General features: G+C 40.8%; 1 protein-coding gene across 1 annotated transcript; it reads right to left on the bottom strand.

Moving 5' to 3' along the window:
* Positions 1 to 141: 141 nt before the first annotated feature.
* Positions 142 to 16,166, bottom strand: LOC124224885 (epidermal retinol dehydrogenase 2). Its single transcript, XM_046637103.2, has 8 exons — positions 16,008 to 16,166; positions 14,262 to 14,812; positions 5,384 to 5,508; positions 4,961 to 5,071; positions 2,477 to 2,638; positions 1,702 to 1,784; positions 1,462 to 1,578; positions 142 to 1,333 (listed from the first exon to the last, which is right to left on the bottom strand). The coding sequence occupies exons 2-8, from the start codon at positions 14,488 to 14,490 to the stop codon at positions 1,144 to 1,146; spliced, it is 1,017 nt and encodes a 338-aa protein (XP_046493059.1). The 5' UTR covers positions 14,491 to 14,812; positions 16,008 to 16,166; the 3' UTR covers positions 142 to 1,143.
* Positions 16,167 to 21,542: the final 5,376 nt, after the last annotated feature.

Raw genomic sequence — 21,542 nt, 5'->3', positions numbered from 1 at the left:
CTACGCGCACTCAAACGTTATCTATACGACAAAGGGTGGAATTGTGGAACGCGTTGTTGTACAAGTACGCGTGGGATCCTCGAATACAGAAAGTACGCTTTTTGCTCGTGCATGTAACAATTATTGATAATCAGTTGCAAATCGTTAGTATACTTATATATTTCATAGAGTTTATATTACACCGTGGTTATATCTATAAATAACAGTTACATATTTTACAAAATTATTTAGCACAACTTTATACTCTTATTAATATTCATCCGATACGAAATCCAAGGTACATATATCTACCAGCGAATGTAGTCTCACACTGTACGGGAAAAGGTAACTATCATTTACTTATCGTATGAGTGTGACTCTCTTGGAAATAAAACACGTCAATCTATCGTAAAATATACAAAATTCGCGTCAGGTTTATTAGATCAAAAAACGATTAAGCGACGCCTTCTTTAATTAACTGTTTTTCTTACACATGGAAATCGAACACGATCATAAATTCGTGAGCGCGTAACACACATGCACGCCTGCGACGACGAAAAACATTTGTCTGAAAATGTCCGTTCACAGATTAAACGACATGCACACATGTGATAAAAATTTACATTCGCTCATTGGAGTGGACTGCAACGAATATTGATATTTCAAAGTGACTTTAACGCGTCAAGATTCATGCATTCGTTTCCATTTTCGTTCATCAAAGTTGTATCTTACGATGGTTCTCCTCATGTATCCCCGCAGAATCAGGTTGCCGAAAGAAAGGCGAATTTTTCGGAATGCAGGAAAATTTCCTGATTATTTCGAATGTCAATTTTTCCCCGCATACTATATAATTTTCGCCGGTGCAGCGAGTTTCTTGATCTCTTACATTAGTAATAACAGTTCCAACGTCGCTATCATCATCTTGTCCACATTTTGCATAATATTTTAATAACTCGTCCGTTGATGGAGTGATAAGTTTAATATGCGAGACTATTCGTTTAATATCTATGTATATATATCATCATTTACTCGTCGCTGAGCGGGATACTCATGCTGAAATGGCTGCGTCAGTCGCACTCGGTTTTCAACAACGAGTAAATGACCGTGTGTACGTAGGTACGAGAAGCTGCAAAAGCGGCGAGGATGTCAAACGAGTGAGCACCTTTACGGTTTCCTTTCTGAGCTCGAGACGCGCCTTGCAATTTGATGATGAAGCGTCGCGCCGTTTTGGTCCTTGGAAGAGATGCTCGTGACCGCGGGTTCCTTTTTGGAAGGTGCGGGAACCTCGTGACCCGGGGACGCGTCCCGGACCAGACCTCGCAAGAACATCGCGGCACAAGTCCACGGGAACATCCTGCAGAAATTGGTAAAATTGGCAAAATTGGTAATGATATCGCAACAATAACACCTCTCCCTCTAGTTTTTCACGAATTCTTTCACCCCTCCGTAACACCCCTCGATCTGAACCGAGCTTCTTCTCACCATTTGAAAGCGAGCATGACTTGGAGATAGCCAGGTACAATCGCGTACTTCTCGTTACATCGCATCGCCGTGATAACTCTATCAGCAACCTCGTTGGAATTCAAAGTCGGGACAAACCTGGAAACAAGTGTTTCTGTTAGAACTTGGGTAGAAAACCGATGAATAATAGTGATAGGCTATATGAGATACAAATAAATATGTCAATTGTTTTAACAGAATCATTTTAGATGAGCTTCTTACCTGGATTGTACATCCTCGAACATGCCCGTGCTGCGAATAAAGTAGGGACATATGACCGTGGTCTGAATGTTGTAACCTTCGGCCTGAAATAGGATGAAAAAAATTGTGGAAAATGTGACGACTCAAGGACAGAGACGAAGCAGGAATCTGATATGGTTCTTGATTCAACCGGGAGAATTGTGATGTTTCGAGTTCTCAATGACGCTGCAAATATTGGACAAGTATACAATTATATAACGCGTGCACGACAGTGTGTGTAGTGCATGTAAATACAACAGCGTCACGATTCGATACAGTCGACAAAAGTTGCAGGTAATTGTTTACGGATGAAAGTCGAATATTTTTAGAGACTTACTCCACTAGACAATTATTAGCGAGGATAAATTTTACTCTATAGTCCGTGATATGCTTCTGCAACGAAATTAATAATATATGCGGATGAACACCGCTTTTGGAATTCTGTCTGCCTTGCATTACGAGTTCTCCTACCTTCGACGCATAGTACCATCCATTTTTATCCTTGACATCTATCATGGATTTCACAGAAGCGAAGTATTCCTCGTTTCTCGTGATAAGCAAAGATCTACGAAATTATTTTCGTCCGAATACTCGGTCACTTTTAGCCAGGTGTGCCAATTTTTCGTTACTACAGCACTTTGAATCATATCACGAAAGGCGGATTGAAGTGCGGGAGTCCGAAGCGAATGTAACTTTCGCAATATCCGGCTGCATCACAAGCACGAATGGCATGTGTCAGTTAACATCTAATTCTTACCTCCAACTCCATCCTGAGAGCCTCGTCGAATCCAACGGCTGCGAATTTGGAAGCACAGTAGTCGACCAGTTTTGGAATGCCCACGTAACCAGCCAAACTAGCGATGCTAACGATGTGGCCTTTGTCGCTTGCCATCATTTCCGGGAGGAATGCTTTCACAGTCTGAAATCGTTAGGATCATTTTTAATTGCAGGTCGTTCAAGGTCAATATGGGTTCCCACATTCGTCGTCATAGTTCCGAATGTATTGACGATTCTCGTGGACTTGTGCGTAAACTTTGTCGATCATCAGATCGATTTCAAGCTAGATTCAAGGAGATCAGGTTAAACGAGATGGAATACGTAAATCTATACATATTAAGTAGCAAGGATTTAATTATGGACAATTTCACGTTGTTCACATCTGAAAGAGAATCTTAAGAATTTTGCACACATGGAGTAAAATCTACAAGTATAAAGTATCACATGTATAAATAACACGTAAGAAATCCTTGTAAATGATAAAAACCTAATCGTAAACAAAAAAATTGGAGCCAACCAGTTTCCTGCAGTAATTATAACCTGATCGATGATGACAGACGTAGCAACATGCACCAGCAGATGTTGGATAATGCCGCAGTATATCCTTGACCACGCCGGGTGTAAAGAACACGGGGACGACAGGTATTTGTACGTCGAAATCACAGAGCAAAGTGTGATCTTGAATCGGATTTGGCAAAACGCTAAAAGCTCGCCCTTGAGGTGCAGTCTCTTTCCGTACGTCGCGCCGTACCTTAGATTTTGCACCTTTGATGCGAAAAGAAGAAGTGAGATGCCGGGGAATGTCACAAAGCACTTGAAGTTCAGCCTGGTGAATCAAGAGTCCTGCAATATAGTGCGGTAAACTTTTCTCCGATCGGGGTGTTCGTTGACAAAGAAATTGTCGGACTGTTGTGGAATATGGGGTAAGCGTTACAACAAGGCGTCGAGTCGGAGCAACGATCTCAAGAGATTTCAGAAGGTGAACAGGATTCCAGGGACGTTGCAACTATCGTGTAAAGACAAACTGTGGAGGCACGTTAACGTTATGGCGGGTAAGTTCTGAAACAAGGCATTCGGGTTTATTCCCAAGACTTATATTCTCCCCGAAGAGAGTCGGCGACTTCGTCAGGTCTGGGAGGAAAAGCGTGGAAAAAAATGGATCGTAAAGCCACCGAAAGCCGATCGAGGGGACGGAATACGCGTGGTGAACGAGTGGTGGGAGATACCGAAGTATCGCTCGATGGCTGTGCAGCGATATCTATCGAAGCCGAGATTAATTCGTGGCCAAAAGTTCGACATAAGGTTGTACGTCTTGATTACCAGCTTCAATCCGCTCAGGATATATCTGTACCGTGACGGCTTGGTCCGTTTTGCCACGGTGAGATACGTCGACGGTGGATAATTACCTCACCGAGAGATGCATGCACCTCACGAACACGAACGTAAACAGGACAAACGCTGCATACAGAGTACCTTCGTCGGTAGATTCGCAATCCGGACATCTATGGTCTCTGAAGACTCTCTGGAAGTACTTGGAGAAGAGCGATGATTCGGTCGACGTCAATGGGATATGGAGCGAGATGAAAGACATGGTAGTGAAGACCGTTATCTCCGGGGAACCATCCGTCGAGAAAGTGCTCAAAGCCCGGAATCCGTCGCGGTACAACAACTGCTTCGAGATTCTGGGGTTCGACGTCATCCTTGATCGGGATTATAAGCCCTGGCTATTGGAGGTAAATCGCGGTCCTTCCATGAGCAATGACACGTCTGTCGAGTCTAACGTCAAAGGATCCTTGTTGAGGGATGCCCTGAACATGGCTGGTTATCAGCTACCGAACACCTTGTCAGTCACCGATATTCGAAACTTATCGAGGAGTTATCGACTCGGCCAAGTCTGTCACGATTCACGAATCTTTGAAGTGAATATCAGCGAGGAAGAAAGGCGGAAGCAAACATTCTTCGACCGCTGCAAAAATAGGGCGGACTATCTGACCGCGATCCTTGAAACTCTCACTCCTGACAACGCGAGGCGCCTAATCACCTACGAAGATGAGCTCACGCAGATCGGCGACTTCGAAAAACTCTTTCCAACTTCGACCAGCCACCTCTATTTTCAATATTTCAACCCCCTGAGATACTACAACATGCTATTTGACGCCTGGGAAACCAAGCACGGCAGCGGTAGGAAAAATGGGATTTTGAGGCTTCAGAGTTTGTGCAGAGAAAGGTATCACTTGATACTCGCAGGGTAGTCGACAAGCATCGCAATCGAGAAATCCAGCTTCGGGACTTCGCGCACGAATTAACGACCTTTCGCAAACTTTCAGTCGCACAGTGTGTGTATTTATTTAATAGCAATTATTATGCTGTGTAACCTGTTACGTATAGTAAATCTAGTGATTTTCAAACCTCTCACGTACGATTCTTTATATTTCAAACTCGTCAACGCAATAATCACACTTACCCAGAAATGGCTCATAATGTTAACGTCCATCGTGCGAATTATCAGGTGGTCAGGGGTGTCCAAAAACTTCTTTCCTGACACGATGCCAGCGTTGTTCACGAGAATTGTGACCTGGAAAAAGCAAACGCTGTACTTTATATACGAAATGGAATTCATTTTTCAACATTCGTTAAAGTATGTCACAAGTGTCGAATATTTTATCTGTTCCCATCTAACCATTCGCATGGTTATGCGTAATCATCGTCTATCGAGCTGCGGTCGCGTCGACCTTTGCACACATTTTTACCCAACATCCCATCAACTTTCCATAAGAAATGTAGTTCCGTTTAACGAGAAGATATGTACTGATTATACGTGTATATTCAAACGTCGGATCCGCAGTTTTTACTATCGCATATGAATTAAAGAAAACTGAACAATTACCTTTCCTACTTCTTTTCGAAGGACGGCAGCCTTCTCATAAACATCTTCACGGTCGCACAGATCGCAAACATATCCGAAGCATAAACCCCCGGCTGCTTGCACCAGTTTTACAGTCTCCTCGATTCCTGCAACGGACAATAAATGAGAAAAAACTTACTCGAGTTTTCGAACCAAGTTTTTGTCATAAGAACATTATTAAAATCCCCGGACTTCTCTCTGGTGAAATATTAAACACATCTGATCATCAATTATTCATCAAGTCTCGTCCACCTTCCGTGACTGTTAAAAATTGAATATTTCCGAGCAGTAATAATTAGTGCATAATAAACTTTCTAGCCAATTGCACACGTTCCTTTCACCGGTTCAATGGATTCGAGTTCCAGTGCCGAGTATCGCGGCAGACTTGGCACAGGCAGTTTTGTGAACGATTAGCAGAAAAGAACTTGATAGATCGCGAAATACGAACCAGACCTTTTTCTCTTGCGAGAACAATTTGATAGTCCTCGTCACGCGAAGATCTCGCATAAGCGCAGTTTATCCTTTCTTTTTAGTTTAAATTCACGTTTATCCTTTCAACGCAAATGGCAATTCCGTACGATTACACAATATATTGTAATCCTTACGCCTAAATTTATACTCGCGCAGGTATGCTTGCAGCACGCTCTCTGGAATTCCACAACCATCTAGCATTCAAATTTTCTTTCATTATTTCTCGACTTAGGTTTCCAGCTAGGAGGTACAGTTCACCCATCTTCAAGGTTGTTCATTTTATCCCATGTAGGTGTTCGTAAACACTGATCTACGTCCATGAACCGCACTCTTGAACGAACAAGTCGTCTGTACATCCAACGATCAAGCTCTAAAGGTCTACGGAGTTTAACACAACTATGTAATAAGTTGAACTTGTTCAGCGTAATTTTTTGTTACACACATTCATGTCCTTTTTTCCACCGACCGAAAGACTATCGCATTATACGTAAGTTCGCAATCATTTATAGTGTTTTCTGCCGATTCCTTTCCTTTAAATTAATAGTCAAGGATATATAGAAGCAGAGAGTACATAAGCAGTAAACAAAAGTGGAATTTATATTTACTGTTTTATAAAAAAAAAAAACACGGGTAACCAAGTACAACGCGTGACGTGAATCCACACTTTCATTTCGCAATTAATTTCACTTGTTTCGTAAATTAAGATTTTATGATTACGCAGGTATTTTTCACGCGATAATTGTTTATAAGTCTGAACAACTTCTGACACGGCGACGGTAACATTGTTATTGTATTTTTCCCTGTCTTTTACTCTGCACGTGTGGGTGAAGGAAACGATCGTATGAATTGTTACCTTGCTGGTTTGCCTCATAGGCAAGCTTGTAATCAGATATTCACGGTCTTACGTTATTCCTGGCGTCTGTTATTTCTGTCGCTTTGAAAAAGCCTCTCAGAGATAGCCGAGGTTTGGCTTCCATCTATTTAATAAGTCAGCGACAAAATACCAGCTTGAAGGCACGAAGAGAAGAACAATTTTTTCCCGATCTATCGTATTTGTTTGATAATCCAGCTGTCCGTAGAATTCATGATTTATCAAATTGCAGCGATAAGTTAAGGAAATCTTCTTACTCGTCACTCGACGACTTGAGGTCAGTGTAGCCGGTGAATGTTCTGAAATAAACCGGTCTAGTAATACCTATACTTGCTTGTTCCGCTGTTTAAACAAGTAGTCTCAATCTTCGAAGAGAGAGAAAGATCTTCAAAGTCGGATTTCACTCAGTCTTATCCGCCTTTATGTAAAACTTATTGTTAGTTATATTTGAAAGAGTAGAATTTTTGTTGTCAATTCGAAAATTTCGCATTGGATTGATACCAAATTACAATCCGTGGAGGTCTGCACCGAAATTTAAAAAAACACATTTGTCGCGTGGTATTTTTCCGATGCATGCATTATAAATATTAATGAATCGTTAATGACTTGATATGCACGTGATAATACGATGTATCTGGCTTTTCATGTTATACTCATGCATATGCGTAAGTGAAACGGTACAACGGCTGGTTGATGTTGGATGTAAAATTGTAATGGGAATCGTGTATCTAGGTACCAAAATACGTCGTAGCCGTTATTGGTGAATAATACCGTTGCATACTTTTTGGGATATGAGGATATACTGCGTTAATATTCGGCATTGAGTTACTGTCAGCAGAGTGCTTATGCCGATAAAGGTATTGGTTGAGTTTCTTTCTAAAAAGTACCTATGACGCATAGTATAATAATATAATATATATTTATTCAACTTACAACAATATTTACACACGTTAAAAAGTCTATGGGTCAAAATTCATGTTAATCAAATACCGTGAGCACAATGTTTTTCGTCTGTTTGAGAAGGTGAAACAGGTCTGTGAATTCATGGTGTATACAGGATTTGCTAATTATGTCCTATAAATTAGCTATTCTGACCGAAGTGGCGATTAGTTTTTGCAGGCGTTGTTAATCAAAATCACGACACGTGCGATCAATGGGAGTTGAAAATCAAATGTTTCATCATCTAGATTCCCTTTCACCTGCCGTGTACCGTTGGCGTTGGTTGTCGTAGGTTAAAAACTGTTGCCAAAAGATCGGAGATTAATATCGATAGGTTTTAATAGGCGTTAAGATACCTCAAGCATCTCAATAAAAAGTTGATTCGAATTTGTGTCGGCGTAATTGCGATTACTCTAACTGGACGTTTATACAGAAGTGCAGAGTTTAAGAACTACGCATCTTAAATATTATTTTCCCCAGGACGGGTAATAAGGACATAATATTTCCAACGAGAATTACCTGCCGAGGCTTACCTAGCAATCAAACACCTGCACAGTGTGACTATAGTTTCTCGGTTGCGCGTACGAGTGGCAAAGTTGCAAAGGCTAAGCAAGCTTGTCTGAAAAAGGCATCAACGCGAGCTCTGGTCGCCCAGATTCTAGTCTGGTAAAGTTTAATCTCTAGGCTTGATAACCTGTTTTTCAAGTAAGTAAATACACCGTCGCATATATGGATCGTACCTTGAGAATTCTAGAACAGAGTTTAACACGCCGATCGTTTGACATTGCTGAGGTACAGCTTGCAGGCAAGTAAGTTGGCATCGCTTCGATCTGGAAGGTGCAGAAATGATGATTTGGATAAACAATAAAAGTCTTTAACTCGATATTCGTGGTGCGGGTTCATTTCATTCACCGAGGTTCACGGATACTAAAGTTCAGAAAAAATATACGTGTACCTTTTTAAAGCTTGCATTAAGAGAAGGTTAATAGATAGTTTATTTGGAATCTCAGTGGGTGGCGATGGCCACTAAGTTAAAAGTCATTGATGCATCGATTAACCGAGTCCGAAAAAATCGTCGAATAATAGTGGAAAAGATTTTGATGATTTAGTTTCATTTGAAATATTTTTCAATTTCAGGTGAAAATATTAATTTATCTTTCACTTGTTACATCAAGCAGATACTTAGTAAGTAAGACAATGATAATAATTGATACTTCAATCATATAAATTGATATCGTATCGCGTCGTGTACGTGAGTAAAGTACAAAAACGGATTGTGAGGAAAAATAATCGAGTCGGTCGATTAATCGAGTTTGAATAATAATCGATTACACTCGCTCAATCGGGAAAAATAATTGATTGAATCGAAAATTAATGCATAGTAGCACAAATATTTTTCAAATGTGAAATAAAAAAAAAAAAAATAGATGGTGAAAAGCATGCGCAGTACAGCCATACCTAATCGCTATCGTAATGGATATTCGTAATTGTACGTTCTCCGAGTCTCGTGTTATGTAGTTAGATTTAAGGTTAGCGGTAGTTGAAACCTCATTAAAGTATGAATTTCCAAAAATTCCAAGAGATAGTAAGATTGGGCGAAACAGAAATTGATCAGCATTATACATCCGCGTTGCTTATGCGTCAGTTGGTTGCAACAAGAAATTTGAAATCACATCGAATAATATTTTAATGGCATAGGAAAAAAAATTGTTATGTATAAGATATTTTTAAAAAACGATCAACTATCAATAATAATACCGTCTCTTAAATGCTCGTTTTAAATAACGACGAGGTTTCTGGCAATTCGTGTACCGTATAATTTGATACACCTTGTTTCCTTGGGCTTCGGTCTGAAGTCATCGCGCAAGGAAGAACTTAGCTGAATAACGAACATACCTTGTTTTCATAGGGCTACAGTTTCGTCTCGGTGCGAATTAAAATTTATTTCCGTAACACGTTTTTTTTTCAAGTTGGGCCGAAGTGTGGCCTTACCTACGCTGATTTTCAACCGTCACACATACATAAGCCTTCCTCGGATCGTCGCGACGAATGCATGCGTGAAACAAAAATGTTGGTACCTCTTATCGTTATCCACAAACAGTTTTGTTTTCAAAATTGAAATGAGACGTGAAAAATGTTGAAAAATAAACGAAAGTAAAAAGAACATTCCACAGAACTTGAAAGTACAACAACAGTTAGTAAAAACGATCAACAGGCTGGCTGACCAGTTTCAGATAAATTTGCGAAACTTTTTTCTAGATCAACTTCGTAGTGGAATTATAATTTTACCAAAGCACGTTAATACGTTCATGTAAATTTCGAGGGCTAAGTTCACACTCGAGACAAGTTCCACGTAGAACTATAATAAAATTATTCTTTTGTCACCACTCTTCTGGCGCGATAAAGCCACCTGAGGTAATGATGGAATAAAATATTTCACGTATTGGACGTAGGCTGAAAAAGACAGCAGCCATACAATCGTGACTGATCATTCGTTGCGCTGCATGATAGAAGAAATATATTTTGTCATCGATGCGAGTACGAATCTACCATGTATCTGTGTAACTTATCGTATCGCCCAGTGAACAAAATAAATGAGAGAGATAAATAGATTTAAATGTGAAAAACTAAATGAATAGTGGTACGTGGCTCGTTTGTCTATCTGTTTTTCAGTCGGTTATACACGTACCGAGTGAATCGACTATCGTTGACTCGGGGCAAACATAAAGGTCAAACTTATCCGTAATCGTTTGGATAAATATTTATTCGCGATAAAAACGTATTGCCGAATCACGTTCTTCTTCCACCAGTGTGCACGAGATGCATCGATAACTTTCAAACAATATACGCGTACCTACTCTACAAGCTGGCATGTATTTTGACGTACGTGCGTACGTAAATTATACCCACCATCAATCGCGACAATGAAATGACTCTGTCTTCTCACGTCATAGCAATAAAGTCGCAATTCTGTATGCGAGGAGAATTAGACCCTGAGGTAAATTGCCACATCGTTCTCACAATTGTTAAGCAAGTTGGACAAGTGTTGTGGTCATAACGAAACGGCTTGATTGGCCATGAATTTGGTCATTGAGGAAAAACGGGGCAGTAAATTGCGCGTCACAATATGACCTGAGTTTCACTTTCGTTAAAGCTTTTAAGGACGACATAATTCATGAGATATCCTTGGCGCCCAGCGTGACCCGAAGCAAAGAGTTTTGATCATTGTTTGCGGATATAATGGAAGGCTATAAGTGTGGTGAAGTTTATCCACCGCAGAAATATTAGCATTTCATTTCGGCCGTCGGTATGAGTTTTAAGTCAACGAACGAATCGTGTGAACTAAGATTTCGTATTTTCATCGGTATGGATGGATTCTTAATGTTCCACCGACCTCACAACCGTGTTGCCAGGTATCGGAACGTCAACCTCTGACGCGATTGTGTCAGTGGCTGTGTGAAGAAATGCTTAGAATGCGATTAGAGGAAACCGAGATTAACTAACACCAGAAAACGATGTTCTGCGCTATTGATCTCGCGCGCATTTCCATAAGCCTGTAGTTGATTCGTTAATTCACTTTTTTGCGATTCTAACCGTCAGCGGGCAACATCGGATTATGTTGACGTAAACGAGTTGACAACCGGTGCAATTATTTCCAACGTCTTTAACGAGCTCCAAGAGCGCAAGATAACAACGTTGCGAGAAGAAAATGTGCGATCAGCAAATGGGTATTGATATGCTGAATCTGTGTCGTGTCTTTGCGATACTGTGAAAAAAAAACAAACGACTATCAAGCCTTAAGCAGAATTAATCAATATCATTCTTGGCCTGAATTTCGACTATCTAACAGATATAAATTTTTTTTTCTTGATATCAGCGTACCAGTAATTCGTTATATTCTTGACGATGATCACGTGCCGGTTGGCTGATCGCAATTAAATCCGATCGCTACTAACGTATGCTACTAAGAAACTGAGTAACATTTAAATATCATTATAACGATATTTTGATTTCAGTCCCTCAAGGAGAAAATTGCGACTAGACATTCGATATTTTGTCTTTTGAAATATTATATTAGTGTCAGGATGATCTGGCTGTTAATACCGTAAGATTTTTTAGAAATACTGCGAGGACTGCGCTATAAATAATTCTGAAATTCCATCGCTGCGTAAATGAAAGCCGACGCTTGGTACTTACATCATTGGATTACAAATCATAAGGAAAAAAAAAATGATTTCCTTAATGAACGGCCGTTATTCTTGGACGTCGATTTATTCTGTGAAGCATTCTTTTACGCTCTCTTTCTCAGTAAGAAGCCGAAACGCTATTCGTGATTTGATTCGAGCACAGTTTGGAAAAGGAACGATAAAAGTTGCAGATCGTTGTACGTAAGGGCGATCTCAACAGTTCCGACTAAAGTCAAGTACGAAAAACTTGGGCTTCGTAAAAATCGTGATCCTTTTCAATCGTGAACCACAACAGATATTCAAACGTTCACGATAACTTACTCCTCTGAAGAGTGTTTGTCGCGAAGTGACAATTTAGCTCTTAAAAAAATACGCTCGAGTACGCAAATAAATCAGTGACAGCTTGAAAATTGTTCACGTAATTCATCACACGTCGATCGAGGAAGGGTGCAATCAAAGCGGCTTTTCATTCGTTGCATAAGACGGTGTCCATGACCTGTGAAACGCAACCCAGCGCCAACAGTGCAGTTTCAAACCACTTAGGATCCCCCTTTGCAAACCTCGTGAAAGTGATATGTGTCTACGCTTGTGAACACGAGGCTTGGCTAGTTGGTTTCTTTTTCTTTTTCATCGTTTTATCTTTCTATCTTTTTTTTTTTTTTCTTCTTCTACTTTATCCTCAGCTGTTGTCTTTTCATTCTGTGTTTTCCCACAGAACAGCTTTGCATCGTAACGTGCAGCGTTACATCGGTAGGCAAGATCGTTTAGATGTGCACTTGGCCGTGTTGCAGAGAAAGTGAAGGGGAATAATGTCACGTCAAAAAGTTTGCTTTGCGAGCAAATATTGAAACGCGACGAGTCTTTACGAGGCAACCTTACTTCGCAAAGCTATTAAGTCCAGGTCATTTATCACACGGACAACGAAGCAGCTTAATTCGTTAGTAGAGTCATCAAAGGAATTGAATTATTTTCGAAGATGGTGAAGCTATAAAGGAACTTGTGACCGAATGAAATACCTACCCGTGGAATATTCGTTCGGGTCTTAATTAGTTTTTAATGCACTGCGTTAACTGATAACACAGCTTTAGGAAATCGATCGTAACTCGTGTTTCTTAAGCCACAAAATATTTACGTCACCAATTCGTTACAGAGATATTTCTCCTTTGTTAGCTTACATGAAAACGACTTTAAAAACTTTTCTTATATACCCTGAAACTTTTTATTTCCATACTGTGATAAAAATTTATTACCACGTAACTTGGACAGCTAACTTTTCGTCTTTACCCTCGATAACCGGATTTTATGCTAATGAAAAAAGTTAAATTTGCCCAAATTATTTCTCTCCGCGAACAACGTAAGAAGAACCTACGCCACCTGCAGCTAATCGAATTTCGTTGATAATCACTTCCAACGTTATAAAAATAGCGTGCTAGTTGCGTAACAGAAATTCGTTTCTCTGTACATATTTTTCGAACGTATATGGTTTTCTTCATACGAGTATGCGTGTAAGTGACAACGTAAACGTTCGATGGTTCAAAGCGTGTCCGTAGGGCCTGTATCTTTGCGTAACCATTTGTGTTCTCAATTATTATTATTATTTATTTATTTATTTACCTATTTTCTCATCCCACATTAGAAACGCAAGCATTGCATAGTATTTAACGCCCTAAAATTGACGCGTATATATATATATATATATATATATTCAAAGAGCGTTTAAGGATTATAACATATGTATACGTTGGGTTCATTATCGAAAGCGACGAAGAGGAGTTAAGATTAAATGTGTTGGGAAAAATTGAATAATTACACGTTCGATCGTAACGTGCAACAGCCACGTTCTAAAATTAAAATTCACACGTGTTGAAACGTCACGAGCGTTACAAGCGATCGAAACGGAGAAAGTTTACCTGTGTTTAAGTTAGCGAGCCGGTTCTATAGGTGAAACGTAACAAAATTTAGAACAACAAGCGTAAGGTGAGAGGATCGAAAAGGTAACATTTGGAAAGATAAACGTGAAGAGAAGGTTCGAGCGTTCAAAGTTCAAATTCATCGATTCACGAATAGACCGATACACGTACGTTACATTGTTTTCGATCTTAAAATTTGTCTTACACAATTTCCGTCAGACACTTAAAAATATTCGTCTACCTTTTGTCCGTATCACGAAAGTACGAGAGTCGGTAACGACCGTTTCCTAACTCCCAGAAGATAAACAAGTCTGCCGGTGTAGGAAGTATTTCATGAAAAACGTGTAAGGTAATCACCGACGATGGGCTTCGCGATGCTGGGACTCGTTTAGAAGCAAACAATTCCACTAACGACGGTAATTAGGCCGAGGAGCGTTGAAACAACGTTGACTATATCCAAATGCATATTCGAAAATACTCACCGGCTTTGTTGATGTCCCAGACAACGACGACGGCTCCAAGTTTGGCCAGCCGTAGGGAAAGAAGCCTCCCCAAGCCGCTTCCACCCCCTGTGACGAGGGCTACTTCACCGGAAACACTTTTCATCCGGTATTTCAACGGTGTGAACAGTTTGATTATTCCCTCGACGATGGCTATCAGGGAGAGGAGTAGAAAGCCGATAATATCGCCGGTTGATCGGAGGAAGGACATTTTTATCACGGCACAGATCGATCCGTATATAAAAACAACAAATCCAACAAGTAGCGCAAGTTTAATTTGAGGAAACTTCTTTCGCCCCGATCGCCGGCGTCGCTTCAGCTCGTTCTCATAACTCCGAACGCCCTGAGATTTCTCTTTTCTATCAGGGGTGTATTCGCAGCCTTGATTTTACGTGCCAGTCGGATCGAAGTTGACTTTATCAGGATCCACAGGCGACGTTGGATCTCTGTAAAAGGCAAAGAACTGCGCCCGCGTCGTAGATATTGTTGCAGAGAGCAGCGGTTCGAACGAGGGGTGAGCCCGACGTTCGCATCTGTAACAATAAAAAGTGGGTGAGAATTTCGTCATCGATCGGTGAACGCCGCGATTTTGCAAGGTAACTATCGTAGGATGGATATGTCTGTGTGTCATAATGAGAAGAATCCGTCTCAACGCGTAACGCGAATGTTAATCCTTTTCTCAAATCCTGCAACATCGATACGCGTGCACGTAACAGGATTCGAAAGCCGAATAGCCGAGAGAGCCCATCGGGTTTGCGACAATCTCAGGCAAATTTGACCAGTCTTGACTCTGGGAGGAGAGGAGAGGAGAAAGAGAGCCTAATAGCAGAGATATTAAAGTGAATACGCCGACTGTCCGGAGCTACTTTCTAATATTATACCCAAATCTCTCTGTAGACACTTTCATTCGCCTCGCGGAAGTTTGGTGGTTTTTTTCAGCCTTTATTATTGTTATTACACACACAAACGAGCGAGCGCGCATCTACACGGAGACACACACGTGGGAGCAGGATTTTCATCCCCTCTGTTCGGCAGACGGGAAAATCCATAGGATTCGACACGCGTCTACGACACGAACGTAAGGACGCCCGAGTTGTGTTACGTCGGGTACGTTCACCGGGGTGAAAAGAGGAAAACCGACAATACGTAATCTGTTGCGGCTTCGAGAGGAAGTCGGATTAATATTGCGCAAGAGTCGGTCGAAATTGTAAACAGCGTAACGTGGATCCTTCGTATCGCCTCGAGAGTAAGGATTCTGGCGTGTCTTCGGCAAGAGTTCGAGATTAAAGTTTTTGCAACGCGACAGAGATTTCTTTGACACATTCTTATTTACACTTAGCTAACAGTAAACGCTGATTTCGGTCGAAGAATTGCCCGAGGGGCCTTAATATCTCGATCCCGCGTACGTTAAAACGACTCGTAAATGAAAGATCACGATTACGCGATGTGGGTCGATTTGACTCGACTTTCCTTCGCGGTCGAAATATAAGATTTTTTTTGCGCCCGGATATTTAAACCGTTTCAAATCGTCCGGTAGGTAAGGAGCAACGCGTACGCGAACGATCACGTTGCGCGTAACGGGATTCGAAAAATGCGTTTCGGTTTGCACAGAGTGCACGGAAAGGTGAAATGCGGGATCCAAGGAAAAGGAGAGATGATCGAATTTCGGGAAAATCGAAAGACGCGATGAGAATCGGTGACGGGACTAGGTGAAAAAGAGATTCCTACCCGTAGACCAAGACGAGGACTGCGGCACGATGATATCCCGTCACGACTACGGTTCGGGCCACACTGATGACTGAAAGCCGCTTGTGAATCGGAAAGAACGACGGCCGGCCCCACCGGAGTTAGTCTTGCTGGTGCCGCTTGTACCTAACGAGAGTACGCCGAGCGACAGGAAGAGGCTTTGTGCGTTTCCTCTCCTCCGTTGGCGGGAATTTCAATTGATTTTTCCCCTGATTTTTCCCTTCCGAGAAAAATCGAAGCGGAAACCCCCGGTTGCCTTGCTCGGTGAAGTGGGAAAGGGAAGGAGAACTTTTCTCAGGCGGGATCGAGTTCTGCCGGTCCAACCGGTGATAAAGACGCTGTTCGAACCCCCCGCTACGAATCGATGAATCGTTGTTGTTAATCAACGGGTCGCCGGGATGGCGACAGATCATTTTTAACTCATTAACGCCAAGGTTAAGGGTGAACGAATATTAAATGTCACCTTTCATGGTGATTTATATTCTGAATAAATATCCTGAGCATTGTTGATTGCTTGTTTAACCATGGCTGAGAATTTCCGCTGTCTCAGTCCCGCCTTCGAGCTTTATGGCATTGCTGGCCATAAAACTTCGATCCCGAGATAAATAGTCGCAGAAAATGTGCGATTAATAATTTTTATTCGCACCTGCTCTACGAGTTGAAAAAATTTCAAGGTAATTTTTCAATTTACTGTCCAGTATAATTCCCCTGTAAACTCGTTATTATTCGATTGGAGGAGGCGTTGTCCTCTTCTATCCTTATTACATAAGGTAAAGTTGCGTCGTGTTGTTGTATCACTCGTGCATATTACGACGTGCAAATGTATCGATAACTTTATGTCGAAAATTGCAACTAGCTTTTACGACAGTAATAGTGGTCCATAGAATTAACCGTCATCTTAACTGCCCCAACATAACATTTTAACGATATATTCAAACAAACAGGATATGCTCTACGAGTTCTAAAAACTTTTCACGTGATTTTTAATCACATGCATGTGCTGGTACTGCAGCCTAGGGCTGTACGATAAATATATCGATCGATTAACAAGTGTTTCGAATATCCTAATTTCTACAAAGTATGCGACAGGATATTTTTCATTCACTGTTGACGAGATAAGTGTCCGACGTTAATCGAGTACCAAGTAGTAGGAGATTTATTACGTGCTTTTGCTTGGAAGTTACTTGATCGTTTCGTTATATTTTTCCTACGCATAATGGGGGAATATTCAACCAATTTTAGGTGATAGGAATAATCTATTTTTAATTATTTCTAACTATTATCAACGTAACGGTTCACAGAGAGACAAGATTTTCCAACGTTCGACAGGCAAGTATCACATGTTGCAATGTCGCCTCAGGACTCGACGATAGCGTGTTGAAACAACACCTGATAGAAATAAGGTATTATTCTTGCCTGGATGAAAATTTTTTCGCTATTCCAGTTGGTCCGAATCAATTCCGAACTCTAACCTTGCAATTATTTAGTTAATTATAAACATAAAGATTCCAGAATTATAAGACGATAATGCGACGCTAAATTATATTTTTACCGAATAAGCAAGGGCGAGGATTCAAGTTTCATCACTCGCGGAAGCATAATTTTCGAGAAAGTGATTCGATTTTTGTATGCAATAAACTTGTAGAAATTTCTTTCGTCAAACTTTTTCAATCGTTATCGTAACCGCCACCATGTCTTCCATTCCTGGAATGATTATTCCACTTTAAACGACGTCCGCACAGTAAAAAGGCTTCTTATCGTCGATCCTCTTACGAGGTTTCGAGTTGGCTGCTTTCGGGTTCGGTTTGCGTTTGAATTGCGCCTTGCTGCTATACTTCGCCGGGCACTTTTTCTTCCTTCGCAAATTAGGATTGACGACCTAGGAAATTGCCGTTATAGGTATATTGCCGTATCGTCACATATGTCCAATTCCAGCTGGGCTATCAAGATTGGCCGGCAAAATATGAACCATGGGATATTGTGATATCAAGTCCTTGTAAAATTACCTTACGCAAGAAGATTGTTTGGGTGCGTTTTTTCGTCGGTGGTTCATTTAAATTTGCCCATGCCGTGCGTTCCTGTTTCCACATCCTTGCGTAGTCGTGCGAAATTACCTTTGACATGATCGGACGACATTCTCTGGTGAACGTGAAATTTTTATTTATTTTTTTTTGACTTACGTTTCACACGTTGGCAGTTTTAAATATCAGATTCTCTACGCGTTAGATGAGGTGCAGGTTTCAAACGGGATGCAATCAATTCCCGACGATATTCGATTGTGGCAACACGCATCTTCGTTAGACCTGACTTTCGAATAATATCTACGATTTTAGGTATAAGAGAAATGACGAAACGTTGCTTTTCAGTCGCGCTGTGTTTACACGGCGCAAAGCGAAAGTATGTTCACGAAAATGAGAAAATATATCGCTTTGAATTTATGACCATTTCGCAGATTGTTTAATTTCTGCAAACTCATCAAAGTGGAAACACGAATAAATAATGTTTATCGAGCTGTCGTGTAATTTGTGACGCACTAAATCGATATCGATGTCGTAAACTGGGACGAACGATTTGGCTAACCTTTCGTAAGATGGCACGAAACGTTTTAGCTTCACCATCTCAGAGGACACGAGGTTATCGGTGGGTCGTATCGGCGTTACCGGATGCCATACCACAGCCTTGGCAGTCATGACGAAACGGCGATGCAATTGACGCGATTGCAACGAAAATGCTTTCAATGATTATTTTCATATACCTAGTAAAGTGCAAAAGAAAGTAGCGAAAGTATAGGAAGAAATGGATTCTGACCCATCGGGTGGTAAAAGACTGATCCTCAATCGGCTAACTTCACGCGGGGCTGTCTGTTCGTCAAAGAATCGAAAACCGTTATACTCTATATGTGATAAGAGAGGAAGGGAGGATATAAATTGATACGTTCAAGAACGAATGAAAACGTTCATTTATTCAAATTCAAGATATTTTTGGGTCTGAGGCTGATACGAAACCGGTGCTATTGACAAACGTGATGTCAATCAACGATCGCCGAAGTTGGTTTTTCCGATAGGGAAGTGTTAACGGATAGTAAGTGTCACTATTCTGTTGGATTATAGTCATTCGTAGTTATATTATCTCGTAAATATTGCGATGATTTGACGTAGGTGCGACGATAAATTCACGTTAAGGATTTATTTCACCGAAAAATGTAGTCAACTAAAAAGTCAGATTTAACGTTGTAATAACTAGAGCATGTGGTAATGATATTTATAATCATACTAAACAACTACTGGGATACCAAATTTTCTTTCGCTTCCAACAATATTCAAACCGTTGTTGTAAAAAGAGAGTCGGAGTGACAAGGCTGAAACGCTTTTAGGTCAGAAGATATTTTAAAGTTAATTTTGCATACTGTTTCGATTGTCGCCTATTTATTCAATCATTTTTAAACGTGCTTCGACTTTTTTTCTGATATTTTTGAATTTTTTGAGACCGGTTCAGCAGATACAAAAACATATAGAGGTGCGGGGAAAATTTTTTTAAACAGTTCAAAGTTGGTAGGTATAATCACTGAGAGTTTAAGCCTGCGTCTTATAATCATACAAATCAGCGAGCTACATTTTATTCCTAAGAATATTCAAATAAAATTCAATCTTACGCTGTCGTGAATTTATAAGAAAGAGCTGCGTTTCCTCTTCGACCCTGTGGTTTAAAGTTTTCGAAAATTCTATGATCAATTCTCTGATGTTGAACATTTGAAAAATTGCACCATTCGATCTGGAATTACCCAACTTTAAACATATTTCAAATGAAAATAAATTACTCGCAATGTAAAATTGAACGATTCAAAGTGTATGGTGAATAAACGTGAGAAAAAGGGTCAGAATATAGGTTCAAATTACTATCGCAATGTTTCGTAAGTCGCAATGATCGCCGTCGGGAACCCCGAAAGTTTATGATAGGTTTCTTTAATACCACCGAAGACTTCATAGAAGCTTTCTGTCGCTGGTTAAAGATAGCGACACCGATCGGAGCAGGTCTACAATTTTGAAAGTAATCCTATCCAAAAGACGATTTTCGGCCAGTATCTGCTATACGGTACCAAAGTGCACCAAAGTATCCTAAGAAGTGGTTTGCGCGACAATTACACACGGTCGTTTTGGTAAATTTTGTTACATTTTGGCGTGTGTAAAGGACACTTGCTAAAAAAACGTCTCAATTTATTTTTGCCGGTAAAATGAATTCCGTATAGATATTCAAATCGAAAATTGTATTTCAAGAACCGAATGAACCAAAGTTGACCGTACAGTACGTTGTAATATAAAATCAGTGAATACTGATTTATGAAAACGATTTGCAATCGTAACAATGATTAGATTTAAATATGAATCGGAACAGGAAATATTCATTCTCCGTACGAAGTATGCATGGAACAGTCGATCGAGGAATGTTTTAATCATCGTTCGACTAGTTTCACGGTTTGTAAGTTCGGAAACTGACCGACGACAATGACCGGAAAGAGCAAAAATATAAACTATGCGAAAAAAGATGTGAATTTTCGTTGTATATACAGAAATTGTATTTCATGTACTCCGTCAATAGCGCCACGTTACGGGTACCCGTGAGATATTGAGGATTTGAATTTACTCGCGCCGTGTCATTTGCGTGAGAAATTATAATGTCAGGTATATTACGTATCTCGTTTACAAAGAGAGAAAGAGAGAGAGAAAATTGGTCGTAGATACGATGCAACTGGCATCTGCAGCTTCGTCTGTGGGTAGAAAAAATGAAAGCTGCCGAGTGCGTACCTTGCTCGCTGGCAATTAGACCACGACAAGTAAATCACTCATCTGCATACCCCCGTTATATCCTCAAGTTACTCGGCGTCACTTGGCTACGCACAGATAGAGATGCGTTAAAAGATGAGCCAGTCTATGGTAGAAAGTGTCGATCGTTGTCCCTTTCTCGACGATCCTTGACTCAGATACAGGGTGTCCCATTTCCCCGAGAACTCCCGACTTCCGACGATTTTCGATGATGGTAACGCAATCGTCCATCGTTAATCTATGATCGGTAAATCGATGCTCGAACGAGGCGAAGGAGAAACGACGCGATCTGACCTTTCGCAGAGTGCGGTTGTATTTTCGAAAAAGTTTAAGTCGCGGTCTACGAAGCCGGTCTCCGTTACAATCGGAGATAGGATCGCCGTTGGGCTTTCTCTCAAACTCCTAACAGGAATGAAACGCTCGAGAGAAACTTCCTGACGTCTCATTCGCGATGCACCGTGTACGGCGGATTAGGTGCAAGAGCACCGAGATTCACATTCGGAATACAAACGGTCTTCAAGTTATGTATATACCGTAATAACTATCGCACGATGTGCAGATTTCGCGATTTCGTATCGTTGCTGCGAATTCCGATTACCCCCGCAAGGAAGTGAAAATGCAGGGCGTTACGTTCGTTGCAGACGCCGCGTTACGTGGCTCTGACGAAAGGATGATACGGAAATTCAATCGAGTCGTT

Source organism: Neodiprion pinetum, chromosome 1 (assembly GCF_021155775.2).
Source record: "Neodiprion pinetum isolate iyNeoPine1 chromosome 1, iyNeoPine1.2, whole genome shotgun sequence".
In the NCBI taxonomy this organism is placed as follows: Eukaryota; Metazoa; Arthropoda; class Insecta; order Hymenoptera; family Diprionidae; genus Neodiprion; species Neodiprion pinetum.
This window is presented reverse-complemented; position numbering and strand designations above follow the sequence as displayed.